General features: G+C 54.3%; 1 protein-coding gene across 1 annotated transcript in view; it reads right to left on the bottom strand.

Annotated features, from left to right (window-relative positions):
* LOC309793371 (regulator of G-protein signaling 9-like) overlaps positions 1–16552 on the bottom strand; it is a gene marked incomplete at its 3' end in the record, with an annotated part of 59418 nt that continues 42866 nt past the window's right edge. Inside the window, exons 8-11 of the mRNA XM_082603844.1 lie at positions 15637–15713; positions 9699–9780; positions 2935–3006; positions 1–126 (exon numbers count right to left, since the gene is read on the bottom strand). Coding sequence (XP_082459970.1) covers positions 1–126; positions 2935–3006; positions 9699–9780; positions 15637–15713 — 357 coding nt within the window. The remainder of the gene's footprint in view (positions 127–2934; positions 3007–9698; positions 9781–15636; positions 15714–16552) is intronic.

Below are 16552 nucleotides of genomic sequence, written 5' to 3'. Positions count from 1 at the left end.
CTAACAGCTGGCTGTGACCCGCGCTGGCCGAGGGGAGGACGGAGGGGCCCCGTGCGCGGGAGGATTACGGTTCTTTGTTCTTCTTAATGCACCAGGGCAGCCAGAGTGCAGACAGGAGAAAGAGAGCTGGTGGGAGAGACACAGAAGACAGAGGGTAAACGGCAGTGACAGCGCCCTGGTCACACAGCACCGCGGCCGCAGCCTCACCCCCCGCCCGTGCGCGGACTCCGGGCTGAGAGCATCGCCCGCGTCTGCCAAGAAAGGGGCTCGGAGAGCAGGAGGCATCTCGGCCCCGAGGCTGCCCGCCAGGGAGCCTGGATACACTTCCTCAGCGGCGGGGCCTGGACGCCCTCCTGGGAAGGCTCCCCAGATAGCACCGAGAGGAAGCGGCTCACTCAGCATCTGTGCTGTCCTGCCAGGGCTGAAGCTAGAGATCCCGCCCCACGCACACGTGTGCACACACATGTGCACAGGCGCGCAGACACATGCATACAGCACACATACACACACAGACAGATGCGCACACACACACATATACACAGACACACAGAGACACATACACACACGTACACACATACACAGATGCGCACAGACACACACAGACGCACACAGACGCACACACACAGACACACAGACACATACACAGACACACACGTACACAGACATACACATAATACACACAGACACACACAGACACATATACACACAGATGCACACAGAGCCACACACGTATACATACACACACAGACACATACACACACATAGACACATACACACACGTACACAGACGCATACACATACATACACACACAGACGTGTGCACACAGACACACACATACATACACACACACAGATACATACACACAGAGACACACACACATACACAGACACATACATACACAGACGCACACACACAGACATATACATACACACACAAATGGACACAGATGCACAGACACATACGCAGATGTACACAGATGCATACACATACATACACACATATGCATGCACCCACACAGGCACACAGACACACACAGACACAGACACACACATATGCAAACAGATACACATACACACACATATACACACACAAACATACACACACACAGACACGTACACAGATGCACATACACACATATGCACGCACATACCTACATATACACATACACATACACATACACGCACAGGCACACACATACACAGACACAGCAGCGCCTGGTCCGAGCGAGCGCCGGGCCTCCCCCTCCCCCCGCCACCACAGAGGTTCCCACAGCTGCCTTATCCATAATAACTGCAAATCTTCCAGCTGGTTCAGTATTTTCCTTGATGACTGTTTCCTTAGTAACCAAGCCTGACAAGGCCCTGGCAATTATCTGTTATCTGACGAGGGGGACGTAGGAAAGGCCGCTGCAGGCTGACAGTGCCAAGCGTGCGTCAAAGGAAGGGTGACTCTGAATCACAGATGAGGGTCCCAGCAATGTCCCCGGGGGATGCCCTCTGGGGACGCGACGTCCCCTCCAGGTGGACTTCAGCCGAAACCGGGGCCTCTGGCCCACGCACTGGGGGGTTCCCCAAAGCCATCCTGAGTTCCAGGTCCCGGTGGGCAGCATACCCAAGTCAGAGCCTCCTGGCCAGCTTTCGCCTGCTCCTTCCTCTTGCCCCTCAACTTCCTTCCTCCTCCCTTCCGGGCTCACCCCCCACGCCCCGGCTCCCGCCCAGGGCTTAGGCACTGGCTCACGGATGACACGCTAGGCTAACAAGGCCCCTGACCCCTTGCTGCCCAAAGACAACGGTAGACAGAAAGCAAGGAAACCGTCTACCGCTAGTTTACATGGGTTTAGGCTGGTTTACTGGCATCTGTGGTTCTCAGCTGGGGCCATCTCGGCCCCCCGGGGGGCACCGGACAAAGTCTGGAGACAGTTTTGATGGTTGGGACTGAGGGGCAGGCAGGGAAAGGCTCGGAGCTACTGGCTTCCAGGGGTTGGAGGCCAAGGGAGGCTGCTGAACTTTCCACAATGCACAGGACAGCCCCCAGACCACGGTCTGGCCCCAGGTAACAGCGCCATGGTCGGGAAGCCCTAACCGGGATGCCCACTCTTTCAGCAGCTTCTGCACCATCTTTCTTTCTTTTTTTTTTTTTTGCAGTACGTGGGCCTCTCACTGTTATGGCCTCTCCCGTTGTGGAGCACAGGCTCCGGACGCACAGGCTCAGCGGCCATGGCTCACGGGCCCAGCTGCTCCACGGCATGTGGGATCTTCCCAGACCGGGGCACGAACCCGTGTCCCCTGCATCGGCAGACGGACTCTCAACCACTGCGCAACCAGGGAAGCCCTGCACCGTCTTTCTTTAAATAAAAACCCATCTTAGGAAATCAGCCACCCATCATCCATGGTGGCCTACTGGGGGGAAAGGGTCCTTTTAAAATAAAAAGCACAGGAGAATCTTTGCAAAGATCCCACCCAACGAGATGCAAAAGAAAGTGGGACAGTCCAGGTCCTGTCATGCAGATTAAGGTTTAAACCCAAAGTTGATTCAAGGGTTGTGAGCCTGGGGCCTATAGACTTTGGGGCGGGGGAGGGGGGACTGGAGGAAATTGTGTGCGAAATGCCTGTCTGCGCACCTCTGGGTGAAACGGGTTCATAACTTTCATCAGGTTTTCAAAGGGGGAAGTGACTCAGAAAAGTCTGAAGACCAACCATCTAGATCCCATTGGCTCTGCCCTGCACGCTGCCGACTCCGGCCTCTCTTGCCCAGAACCCCTGCCATGGCCACCCTGCTCTGACACCACACAGCCCACAGGCCTCCCCTCTTCGGCAGTCTCCAAGGGGAGGTACCAGTGCCCCAAAGACACAAACAGACAACAGACATGTGGACACCTTCCCAGCCTGAGACCCTGACCTAGGCCCCTCCCAGCGTATGCAGCAGAGACCTACCTGTTTTACCTCAGCGTCACTTGGATCAGTCACTCGGTCCAGGCCATAGTCCAGCACGTCATTCATTCCCGGCTTAGTGGGAAAACAAAAATAAAAACAACATAAGAACCGCTGCTGGGAGAGTCTCCAGTTTCTGATTAACTTTGGATCTTGGTCAAGCTGCCAACCGTGAGACCAAGCTGAGGGTCGTGGCCCAGCCTGTGGGGAGCTACAGGGGTGTGTGCGATTCTCCAGGTGAGCTGGTGAGTTTCATGGGGCTATTCCACCACCACAGCATCCCCAGAACCTAAAACAGAGGGATGGAGGGAGGGAGGATGGATGGATGGATGGAGGGTGGGTAGGTGAATGGATGGATGGATGGATAAGTGATGGATGGATGGATGGATGGATGGATGGATGAGAGGGTGGGCGCACAGATGGATAAACAAAATGCAAACTCAATCAGAGTTCACTGGGATTAGCACGTGGGACCCCCGACTCCCTTCCCGCTCTACAGTTCATTGTGTTGGAGAGTCCAGGCTTCCGTCAGGCACCCAGAGGTTCCAATCCCGGTTCTGCCACTTCCCAGCTGTGAGGAAGATCTTGGAAACTACTCCTCTCCGCCCTTCCCACCCCTGAGAACTGCAGACGAGCCCTCCTGCCTGTCAGGTTCTTGTGAAGATTTAGCACGATGGAGTATGAAGCTCTCAGCAGAGTGTCACTGTTACCAAGCAAAGGCTGTGTTCATCGTAAGGGCGCGTGTGTGAACACCTGGCCCAAAGCTGGCCTCGGTGTCTGCCTGTCTCCATCAGGCCTCCCCAGCCAGCCCGGCTTGGTCTCTCAGCCCCTCGAGGCCAGCAATTCGGGTCTTCCACCTCCTCTGGGTGGTGTGGGCACCCATCTGGTACAAAGAAATCCCTCCAGGGTGACGGAAGACAGACATCACACACACACACTCGCATACTCCCACACTACTCACATGTACACACTCACTCTCACACTCAAAGACTCGCTCACGTGCACACACCCCCTCCCACTCACAGCTCACATCATCACTCTTTCGCACTCTCACAGGTATGCATTCACACCCGAACGCAGCCACACGTGCTCACATTTGCAGCTCACACACGTACATACCGGCACAGCCACACACACACACGCACATGCACACACACACGCTGCCCCCCTCGGGGCCCCTGCCCCCCAGCAGGCCCTCCAGCCTCAGGGGCTTCTGTGCAGTCGTCTGCTCGCGTCTTGGACCCCTTCTCCAACTCTTGGCTCTGAACTTGATCCACACTCTGATGTGAATTCAGCTGCTCCACAGTGCGCCTGTGTAATCGGCGCAGGACCCTGAGCTGGAGCCACCCGGGGCCTTGTCCTGCCGGCCGGTCCCCGCCGGCCCCTCCAGCCTCCTCTGGCCGCCCCGCTGCCCCTCCTCACCTCTCAGCTGCTCCCATCGAGCTGCAGTCCCACCCCGGGGCCCTGCCTTCAGACCGCTCCACGGGGCTGCCTTTCTCCTGCTGCTGTTTTGGGAAACTCCCAGGCTGCATTCGCTCATGCACTCATTCATTCATTCTCTCATTCCCTTATCCACTCATTCATTCACTCACGCACTCCTTCATTCATTCACTCATTCCCTTATCCACTCATTCATTCACTCAGGTACTCATTCATCATTCACTCATTCATTCATGCATGCATTCATTCACCCACTCACTCACTCATTCACTCATGCACTCATTCATTCATCCACTCATTCACCAGGTAGCATGGGGGTCTCTGTTCTCCACCACAGTCATCAGAGCCACCGCTGACACAGTTTCTGGGATGCAAGAGGCAGCTGGAACGCAGATACCGCAGAGCTGACCGTCAGTGCACAGGACCCAAGGGCCACGGTGGCCTGGCGGTGGGCTGTCAGCAGACAGGGAGCCGTGCAGCCGCGTGCAGGCCAAGTGCAGGAAGCCCCGCCTGCCCAGAGACGCCAAGCCCACCACCACCCCCTCCAGCTGGAGGAAGTGTGAACGCCAAGGCACGGTGCCCGAGAACATCCCTGACGCAAAAGCCGAAGAGACAATTTGCTAACGGCTCCTTAACTCAGGTTAGGAAAGGACCTTCATACCCCCAAAGGCTGCCCACAAGGAGGGGACAGTCCCAGAGCCGGCATCCAGAGCAGGGCCGGGGGGGGCGCTGGTGCCACGTCCTGGTGACACATGGCTGCACTGCATCCCTCCCGTCCCTTGTCTTGTTCTCTCCTCTTCTCACCATGACTCTCTCCCCTAACGTACAGTTTGGACCTTTTTGGTGTGCGGCACAGAAAACAAAGAACAAATAAAACACCAGATAGTTTTAAAAACAAAACAAAACGGGACAGAGAGAGAGATGAGGTTGACGCAGGGAGAGACAGAATTAGAGGGAAGGGTTGGAGGAGCCTGATCTTGGCATGAACGTTACTTCCGCGGAGAGCTGGTCCCAGACCCCTGATCTGAAGCAGGACCCCCGCCCCTCACAGCTGTCCCCGCATCTGTACAGGGCACATCCATCCGTGCAGTAGTTCTAGTCTCAGTCCCTCCACCAGACTGTAAGCTCCCCGAGGGCCACGTCTGTCTCGGCTCCCAGTGCAAAGACCCCCATTGCCTCCTAAGCCCATGGCACAGAGTGGAAATTCACAAAACAGATGTTTGGGGTTTTTTTTCTTAATTTGGATCAGGTCAATGGACTCTCCCATCCTGTTTTAATGGTAAAACATTATATGTCAGACCACTTTCCTAGGTTCATAAATGGCCTTTGAAAATATTATTTTCAGGGCTTCCCTGGTGGCGCAGTGGTTGAGAGTCCACCTGCCGATGCAGGGGACACGGGTTCGTGCCCCGGTACGGGAAGATCCCACGTGCCGCGGAGCGGCTGGGCCCGTGAGCCATGGCCGCTGAGCCTGTGCGTCCAGAGCCTGTGCTCCACAACGGGAGAGGCCACAACAGTGAGAGGCCCGCGTACCAAAAAAAAAAAAAAGAAAATATTACTTTCATATTGTCCCAGTGTTCAGTCATGGAGCTATAACTTAATTTACTTTGCCCCTCTCTGGACATTCAGTCCAACCTCAGCAGGAAGTGGAGGACAGTCATCCTCTCGGGTGAGTGTCTGCACTTGTGGTTGAAACAGGCCGTTTAGCTCGACGCTCAGGCCAGCAACCGCCTGACTCAGAGCACACGCGCCACAGGCCACCTCTGTCCCCAGACCACATCCTTCTTGTACTCATGGTCCACGTGTCAGCGGCCTGTACCCTGGGGAGACACGGATGCCACAGATGGCACAGCAACAATGCACGGGAGGCCCCAAGACGACTTTTCTAAAGGAACCGTTTCTCCTTCCATTCGTTTACACGATGAACCTTTGTTTGCATTGTGCCCAGATCTGTACCCTGTTCCACTGGGGAAAAATGTGAGAGGAACATCGTTTTTCTTCATGACAGGATGCCCCCCACGCCCTGAATCCATCCCCCCTCGCTGTGCCCCTCACACTGAGGTCTCAGCTCCCGGAGGGCATGGCTCACCAGTGTCAGCAGTTTGGACTTGGAGCTGCTTGAGCTGAGAGAGGGGCCCACCCATGGGTGCACCTTCCACGGCAGCAGCATGTCAGACAGAGGTGTGTTCACGTCCCAGCACTGCCCAGGCCGCTGTGGCTTCCTGAACCTCGATGTCCCCACCTGAACGACGGGGCAATGACACCCCTATGTCACAGCATTTTCATCAGGTCCATGGGACCAGCCAGGCCCAGAGCTCAACCCAGGCACGTGGCAGGTGCTCAGCGGCCTTCGGCTGTTACATCACGCCCAGCGCCCGGCTCCCCGGCTGGTGCAGACTCGGGGCCCCAGGAAGGTTTCGTGGATCCAGGGACAGACGAACAGGGGATGAATCTGCTCAGTAAGTAGGGCAGCTGGCTAAAGTCACCCCCCCCCCCAGCCAGGTGCTTTGTCTGCCCGGCTGGCTCCTTCCCACCCAGCTGACAGTGTGTCTGGGGCCCCTGACGGTCTGACAGCCCCCAAGCGCCTGGGCTGCTGCGTTGTCAGTCAGATTGCTCAGTTTCCAGCCGAGACAGACTTCAAACCGGATGCTCTTCAAACAGGACGCGTCCCTCATCCTGACGCTCTTGGGCCACCAAGAGGCTGAAGGCTTTACGAAAGTCAGGGAGAGAAGGAGCCAGGGCCACCCGGCCCCGTCCCCGACTCCTGGTACGGTTTTGGGCGAGGGCATCGGCAGTGAGAGGGCCGGGGCGGGGAGAGAGGTCTTGTGTCCGGGGAGCTTCGTGTCTGCTCCAAGCACAGCAGGCTTCCTTCTGCACATGCCCCACCTCCCGTGCCACCACTGAGGGACAGGCACCTCTGAACCCGGCACCATGTGCATGAGAGTGGCAGCGACCACGTGACACTCTAGTGACCAAGGAGGTGACCAAAGGCCTTAAACGCACAACAACATCACGTGACACTGTCACCGGAGGCAAAGGAGCATGGAGACCAGGAGGGAAGGCTCTGCAGTCTGTGGGTCCAGGTGCCCCGGTGCTCACTCACTGGCTGTCACTGGCAAGTCAGCAGCAGCCCTGGGCCTCTGCTTCCTCATCAGCAAAACGGGACTAATTACGTAGCCTCTCAGGGAGGGCCGCAGAGGTGGAACAAGAAAGCGCATGCAGAACGATGCTTGGTGCACAGCCCGGGGCACCGTAAGTTCTCCACTCAGGTCTGCGGTGACGGTGACCATGACAACACAGGTGATGGAGGTGGGGGAAGTGGGGACCGTGCGGGAGGTGGTGGTAGAAGCCACTGTCAGGGACACACTGTTGAACGTCTGTGCTTCTGTATCACACAGGGAAGAGCCACTCGGCCACCTGCCCAGCGTCGGGGCCGAGAGCTGCCCCAGGAGGCCTGGGAACAACGCGGATAATCTGCTTCTCGTCATGTCCCTGTAGACCTCCTGGCTGCAGGGACAGAGGGGAGGATAGGGTCCCAGGGCAGCTCACGTGCACAGTCAGACTCTGTCGCCTGGCAAGGGATGCAGGCACACGGGTGTCGCACAGCACGGAGCCTCCACAGGTGATACGGAGGCCGTTTTCCACCCTACAAGGAGCAGGACCGCCTCGGTCATGGGTGCCACAGGGCACCAGCGCCTCTTACCACCTGAGAGGCTTATCCACCATTCGCCATTCTCCTCACCAAGGGTCCCCACCCCCCCCCGGCTTCAGGATCAGATGACAATATGGGCCGAGCAAGGCCTGCCTCCCTCTCACACAAAGATCTCACTCCTGCGCTACCAGCGGGACGGCGGGTGTGGGCTCTGACCTCCAGGACCCTGTGCTCGGTCAAGCAGCCTTCCGCTCAGGCCCCCAGGGACCTGGGTCGGGCATCCGCCAAGTGGTCTAACTGGAGGAGGTGCCCTGAAACAAAGCAAAACCAAACACGCCTCAACCCCAGGGCCTTAACCTCGGCAACAAGGCATCCAAACCAATGCCCTCGCAGCTGGAACACCTTATGGGCTGCCTGTCTTGAATGCAGAAAGAATAGTAGCAAAACAGCCCAAACGTGATGGGCTCCAAGTTCAAAACTCCAGAAGCTTTGGCCCCGTGAGGGACGCAGTTCGCTCTCTGGTTCTGAGAACTTGGTTCCCGGTCAGGCAAGACAACTAAAGGAGGAAGATGAGGAACGTGTGTTCCGAATGCTCCACTTTGCAGAATTCCTTCCACTTCTCCCACCTCCAGTGCCTGGTAGGCAGCACACGGGTCTGACGCGGGAGGGAACCGAGGTGGCAGAGGCCCCCGCGGTGGGTGGCGGTTACAGCCTGCTTCTCCGCGCTGGGGATATGGCTTCCCTCCCAAGTAATGAGCTGCTACAAGTCGCATCTCGTATGTCCAGTTTGTGCCTCTAGGCCACCTAACGTCCCAAAGCCAGAGACGCCACGTGTTCTAAGCCATGAGGCTGAGCACACGTTTATCCCCTGGCCCCCATCTCTGCCGGGGACCGGATCCAGAGAGGAAAAGGAGGGCAGCAAGAGACACACGGCATGGCTGTGGCGAGGCCGGCTTCCGGTTCCCTACACGTGTGATTTTTCCTGCCGTGGAGTCTGTGTCCTACTTTCTTCTTCTTACATTCTCTTCTAAGGCATCGAGTCCTAGCCCTCACTCACACAAGGCAGACTTATTCAGGCCCCTCCACTATGGAAATGCACTCAGTCCTAACAGCAATGGATGGGCCACGGGCGGACTCCATCCAGATGGTGAATTTCCTCTTCCAGCCAGAGGCCCTTGGATGTTAATCAACAGTGAGCAGCGAGCTTCCCTGGTGGTGCAGTGGTTGAGAGTCGGCCTGCCGGTGCAGATGACACAGGTTCGAGCCCTGGTCTGGGACGATCCCACATGCCGCGGAGCGACTGGGCCCGTGAGCCACAACTGCTGAGCCTGCGCATCTGGAGCTTGTGCTCCACAACGGGAGAGGCCGCGGCACTGAGAGGCCCGCGCACCGCCATGAAGAGTGGCCCCCGCTCGCCGCAACTAGAGAAAGCCCTCGCACAGACACGAAGACCCAACACAGCCAAAAATTAATTAATTAATTAATTAATTAAACTGACATGTCATTAAAAAAACAACAACAAAAAAAAAACAGTGAGCAGCAACTCCTGCAGATTCAATTCTAGCTCCAGGCAGAGATGAGCCACAAAAGGGGGATGGGGAGCAAGGTTGGGAGTGGGGTTGGGAGTGGTCGGGCACAAGAAGAGATGGGTGAGACCAGAGAGGACGGCACTCACGGGGCATCGGTGGACCAGCCAATACGCCTTCTCCTGGCAATCCAGTGCGTACCTGTCCGCTTTATTCCTTTCCTTTCCAGCCCTGAAAAGCCAAAAGCCAGGTTAAAGGCCAGTAAGGTTTTGCATCTTTTGCTCACTGATGGACCCTCTTCCTGCTGGACCCCGCTCCGGACCACTCTCCCAATCTGTCCAGATAATCTGTGCTTTTGCCATAATGAGAATCATGAAAATAGCGAACATTAATATCCTACTTATGTGCTAACTATCCTGCTAAATACTTTTATACATATTAACTCGAACCCTCCCAGTGAGCAATTCTCAATTTGCAGTTCAGGGGCTGAAGCAAAGAGAGGTTGAATGTCCCACTGAGGGCCGTGCTGTCACCAAGGGGCAGAGGTGGGACCTGAACCAGGGATCTGGTCCCGGAGTCCAGCTCCCCCTGAGAGCACCAGCGTATGATGCGATCGTGCCACCATGACCAGCCCGAGGATCAGACCATCTCCACCAGCGTCTCCACTGGAGTGAGCGTGGATGACATTCTGGGCCCACCTGGCTTCCGGATCTTTCCCTGCTCTGATAAACAACATAAGCAACACCTGAGTCAGGAGGCGACAGCAATGCCAGAGCCTGGGATGGGGAAAACACGGGCCCTGGGGAGTTCTGGTTTCTCTCTAGCCATCAGTTCCACTCTGTCACTTCAAAGAGTTTGCACCAAGTCAGGGTGTCTCTGAGCCCAGCTGATTACCATGAAAGGTTATTCACGCTCCCTCTCGTCTCTCAGTCTCCCTCTTTCCCATTACAGGTAGGAAATGACAGGGGTGAGGGAGTGCTCATTACCATACCCCATCCAGCACCATTGCCACGGCGACCTGCGCTCTGCTCGGTGATGCCCGGGCAACGCAGGATGACGCACACGCCCTCCTCGAGACAGAGTCGGCGGATTTCTGTGCCACAGCTCATGTATTGTGAGTAACATAATATCCAGAGAGCCAGGTGGGTGGAGAGTGCCCTTCTGGAGGGGTGCTTTGCAACCTCCTCTGGAAATTAACTATAAACACTGTCACTCCAACTTCCCCCTTGCCAACTGAAATGGATTTTCTACCGGGTTAACTACCCCGTGTCCTCAGGAAGATGGGCTGCAGATGGCCTGAGGCACTGTGGACTTTCCATAATGCTGGACCACCTTGGCAATAGAGTTGATCGCTAATTTACTGCAATGCCCTTTCTGGCTTTGCTCTGTGCTCTTGTGTGACAGAGGTTATTGGAGGAGAGTGGTGATGGACGGCGTTCAAGAGAACCAGTAAACAAAGAACTATCTTAGTTTGTCATGTTGTGATCTTTATGGCAACAGTATACCTTAGCCAATGACACTTTGATTCAATCATGTATTTACTGATCTCCACTATGTTGCAAACACTGGGAGAATTCGGGCGAACCAAATAAGACTGTAATGGACTGAACATTTGCGTCCCCCCAAAACTCATACGTTGAAGCCCTAACTCCCAATGCAACAGTATCTGGAGATGGGGCCTTTAAGAAGGAATTAGGGTTGAGAAGTAATTAGATGAGGTCATGAGAGTGGGGCCCTTATGACAGGATTAGTGCCCTGGTAATAGGAGATAACAGAAGAGTCTCTCTGTCTCTCTGTCTGTCCATCTCTCTCCTCCATTTGAGAGCACAACAAAAAGGCAGCTGTCTGCAAGCTGAGAAGACAGTCCTCATCAGAAACCAAACCCTGCCAGAACCTTGATCTTGAACTTCCCCCGCTCCAGACCTGTGAGAAAATATATGTCTGTTGTTTAAGACACCCAGCCTATGAGACTCTGATACGGCAGCCTGAGCAGACTGACACACAGACATATTTCCTGCCCTTCCTTGAGTACCTTTAGGTCTAAACATTCCACAAATAGTCCAGAAATAAATATAAAATTACAAATTGTGTCGTGAGCCGTGAGGACACATTCAGTGTCCTATAGTGCAGAATCAGGGATGGCCAGTGTGGTACTTTTTAAATAGTTATGTCTACAGTCCTGTGACCCTCCTTCCATTGCCAGGTGGGTCTATGTCTTCCCCCACTGAGACCAGGTGGGGTTTGTGGCTGTGTTGACCAACAGAGTATATCACAAATGGCACTGTGTGATTTCTGAGGCTGGGCCATCGAAGGTGGGGAAGCTGCCACCCTCCTCAGTGAAGTATTTGCCCTTGGGGCTTCCAACCACCTGTAGGCAGTGTTATATGCCTGGTGCTGTGAGGAAGCCCAAGGCAGACCTCCCAGCCCTCTGGCTGCAAGCACTTGAGAGGCTCTGATCCACAACTGCCCAGCCCAGCCGTCCCAAACTCCAGACCCACAGAACCCTTGAGAGATAATAAAATACTGTTGCCACTCTGAGCCATGTTGTTTCAGGATGATTATGTGCAGAATAACAGCTAATCAGAAAAGCTTATTTGATTGGGGTTGATATACACACACTTCCGTATATAAACTAGATAACTAATAAAGCCCTACTGTACAGCACAGGGAACTCTGCTCAGTACTCTGTAATGACCTGAATGGGAAAAGAACCTAAAAAAGAGTGTATATGTGTCTATGTCTAACTGATTCACTTTGCTATACACCCAAAACTAACAAAAGATTGTACCAACTATACCCCAATAAAAATTAAACAAAAAAAAAAAGAAATAAAAGCTTCTTTGAGCACATGACATTTGAACTGAGGGTTCTCTCTCGAAAGGGTGGGACAGGATCCTGTTTGTGTTTCAAAACTGGGGGCATGTGGGAGCAGAGGATGCTGCCATGGCCCAGCTGACAGTGAGGTTGGCTCCAGGGTGATGGAAGCAGACAGAAGGGGACAGGTGTGGCAGAAGGGATTCTGCCAGCAGTACCAGCGGGACTGGATGACTGAACACAGGACACGGGTTGGGGAGAGGTGAATGGGGGTTCGTTGTATGGACACGCGTAACGCTGAAGGGAGAGAAGGCTTGGGGAGCGAGGGGAAAGCATTCAAGTGTGGACAAAGTCAGGCTGAGGTGTGACGTCAACGTGAGATGTCGAGTTTATAGCTGAGATGCTGAGTCTGGGATTCAGGAGAGAGGTCTGTGTGCAGAGACTCAGGGGAATGAAATGGGTGCCTCATGAGCCAGACTACACGGCCAACCTGATTTTGTGGTGAGATCTTATACTTGCATTAGCTAGGCTTCTCCAGAGAAACAGAAGCAGTAGGAGAATACATAGAGAGAGACAGAGACAGAATTTATTTATTTCAAGAAATTCCCTCACACGATTGAGGAGGTTAGCAAGTCCAAATTCTGCAGGACACGCCAGCAGGCTGGAGGACTTAGGGAAGAGCTGATGCGGCAACTCAAGTCCAAGCCCGTCTAGAGGCCGAATTGCTTCTTCCTCTGGGAACCTCAGGCTTGTAACGCTTTCAACTGTCTGGATGAGGCCCACCCACATTGGGGAGAGTCACCTGCTTTACTTAAAGTCTATTGATTCAATACTAATCTCATCTAAAAAACACCTGCACAGTGACATCTGAGATGGGTATTGGACCAACTCTCTAGGCACCGTGGCCCAGCCAAGCGGACACATAAAATTAACCATCACAGATCCTAAACCTGAAATGTGAGGCAGCCTTTGAGTGAAGCAACAGAATCCATGGGGAAAAGCCAGCATCTCAGGAGGAGAGTGGCTTTCAGGAAGTGCTCATCCCAAGGCATCTAGAAGCGAATGGCCAAGGGGCTGCCCCATGATGTGGGCAGCTCAGAGCTTTACCCAGGCTGGGGCCAAGGCCTGAGTGGTGGGGCTTGCGGGGGACACTGGGGGTACCCCTGTGCTGCAAGGCAGCTCGGGGCTCCACAGTCCTCTGGGTCATGGGCTCATCCCGCTTGGAGCAGAGAGGCAGCAGAGGAAGATGGAGAGGGGTCAGGGGTGGGGCGGGGGCACATCCCAGTCAACTCTGTGTCCCTGGGGCCTGGCCCAGTGCTGGAACCCAGTAGGCACTAAAAACCGCCCACTGAGTGGGAGTAACACTAGGCCAGGCTGGACCACGACCTCACCAAGTGACCTTGGCCAAGTCTTCTGACCCCTCTAAGCCTCCGTTTCCCCAGTTGCAGATGTGAGGGGCGACAAGAATTACTGCTCCAGGCATTTCCTCTCCCCAGCGTGGGACGAGACAGTGCACGGAACCCACCCCGTGGAGCCTCACACACAAATGCACGCGACAAAAGATTAGCAAACTGCCCCCCCGCTGTTCTGTCTCAAAAACACCCGGGCAGAGGCACGTTCACGGTGAAAGGGCAGGGCCAGCTCTCCCCACAATGCCCCTCCGCATGAGTTCAGGCCTGAGAACAAATTTTCCCCACGTGAGCAATAGAGCCATCCTGCCTTCCGGATTCCTGTTTTGCCCGGATGGCACTCCTGTGTAACAGTGCTCACCACTGGGTATGGTTAATTTTATGGGCCCAGGGGTGCCCAGGTGATTGGTCAACATTATTCTTGGGGTGTCTGTGAGGATGTCTTCGGATGAGGGTGCTTTTAGTTGAAGACCTGAATAGAACAAAAAGGTTGATCCTCCTGCAAATAAGAGGAAGTGCCTCCTGCCTGGTGGCCTCGAGCTGGGACATCGGTCTCTTCCTGCCTTCAGGTTCCAGCTGAAACATCAGCTCTCCTGGGGGTCCAGCTGGCTGACTGCAGGTACTGGGACGGCTCAGCCTCCATAACTGTGTGACCGAATTCCTTGTAATAAATCTCAATCTCAATCTCTCTACTCTCTCTCCCCCTGCTCCTTCCCCTCCTCCACCTCCTCCCTAGCTAGATCAATACACAAGAGATTCTGTTTCTCTGGAGAAGCTTGACTCACACACCACTACTCTTCTTCCAGGGCTGCTTCAGGAGGACGGGGTCTCCACCATCCAGCCCAACCATGTGACAGCCACTCTAGACCTCCCGGGGTCTGGACCTGCCAGGGTGAGTGAGGCTGGGCCAGCTGGAGTCACGGTTCTGGTGGTCACTGCTATTGGTCCCCAGATATTCCTGACTCTCCTGCATCTCAGACACACAAGAGGACTGCACACCCCGTGCACCCTCCTTTGAAGCAGGCATAACCACACGAGCTGCCTTGGCTAGTGAATTGTGAGCAGAAGTGACGTGAGTCCCGGAGTGGCTGCAAGCATGTCAGGGCCCCAGCTGACCCACGGTGGACACGTGACACGAGCAAGAAACGAGCCTTGTGGTTTCATGCCTCTGATTGCTGGGTGATGTTTGTTACGACAGCCTAACCTTGTCCTGACTGATACATATTCCCCAACATGTACAGCTGGCCCTTACAGACAAGGCAGGGCCCCCAGGGGGAACTTCAGGTCCAGTTTTGAACGGGCAAATGAGGACGAGCAGTGAGTGGGCTCTAACAGGTGACTCTGATGACAGCTCTCCCACGTTTAAGATCCTTCCATGGCTCCCCACGGCCCTGAGCACAAAACCTTCTCCCGATCTGCTCCTGCTAACACATCCAGCCTCACTTCCGCCACTTTGGGGCTTTGCACTCTCTGTGCCAGCTCCAAGGGACGGCATCAGGGGGGCACTCCCATGCTCCCAGACTCTGGATGTCTGCTTAGAGCACCCTCCCTCCCACCTCTCCTCTCCTCTCCTCTCCACCCACCACCACCATCCCTCACCTGGATACACCCTCTGCAGCCTCCAGATTCAATGCTGTTTCTGAAGCTCCTTCTCCAAACCCCGACGTGGGGCTCTCAACTCACTGAGGCATCATGGCCTGTCTGCTTGTCTGCCGGGCTCCCTAGACGATGCCTCTACCTTCCCTATGCCTCACCCACTGTTTAACACGTAAACACCCAATAAAAGTTTATTTTATTAAAAAAGAAACAAAGAAGGAAGGGAGGAGGAAAGGCAACCAGGGGACCAACAAGACCTTTGACTCACCGGTACTGCTCTTTGGCCTGCATGATGACAAAGTCCCACTTGTAGTTAATTTTTTTGTTCAAGAAATTATAATTTTCCTAGAGGAGGAAAACAAAATGAGAACACTGAGCCCCACAACCTATGCTGTGTGCAGAGGGCAGGAAGCCTTAAGTCAACGACGAGACCCAGCCAAACGGTCTCCCAGCCCAGCTGTGCAAAGGCAGTCATTCAAAGGGTAGCACCGAATTCTCGACAAGCCTTCACAACAGAAGCCACAAGTTGGCTTGGTTTTTTTTTTTTTTAATAAATGTATCCCAAATCTGATAAGGAAGAGGGGGGTAGTGTGGAGGAGAATGTGGGAACTTAATATTCAACAACAGAGCACAACAAATTCACAAAGCTAAGCCCTAACATTGGTGTGATGCTGGCTTTCTGAAAACATGTCTGTAAAAAGCAAAAAAAACAGCAAGATTGTTGCTGTCTGCCCAGAAATCTAGCCTTTTGAGGGTTAGGGTGTGTTCTCTGAGAAATATAACTCATCCCGCCTAAAACAAAAGTCTGCACTCTTGTTTTCCCATCTCAAACTCAAGTTAAATTTGTCCATCCTGTAATATGCATTATCACACATATTAATTAAGTCCTATTATTTTGGGACAGCAGAAGGAAAGTGGCAGCTACTGTGTGCCCAGTAGTTACTGAGGCAAGGGCTTACGTTACAGCAGGAGAAACTGAACCTCAACATGGAGGAGAATTTACTTCAGCTGGCTGCTTCTAAATATATGGATGGATGAGGGATGGATGGATGGATGGATGAGGGATGGATGAGGGATGGATGGATGGATGAGGGATGGAAGGATGAGGGATGGATGGATGAGGGATGGATGGATGAGGGGTGGATGGATGGATGGATGGATGAGGGATGGATAGATGAGGGATG

This window comes from Mesoplodon mirus, assembly GCF_964341445.2.
Source record: "Mesoplodon mirus genome assembly, chromosome: 18".
Classification (NCBI taxonomy): domain Eukaryota; kingdom Metazoa; phylum Chordata; class Mammalia; order Artiodactyla; family Ziphiidae; genus Mesoplodon; species Mesoplodon mirus.
The sequence above is the reverse complement of the archived record's forward strand: the minus strand, read 5'-3'. Positions and strand labels throughout refer to the sequence as shown.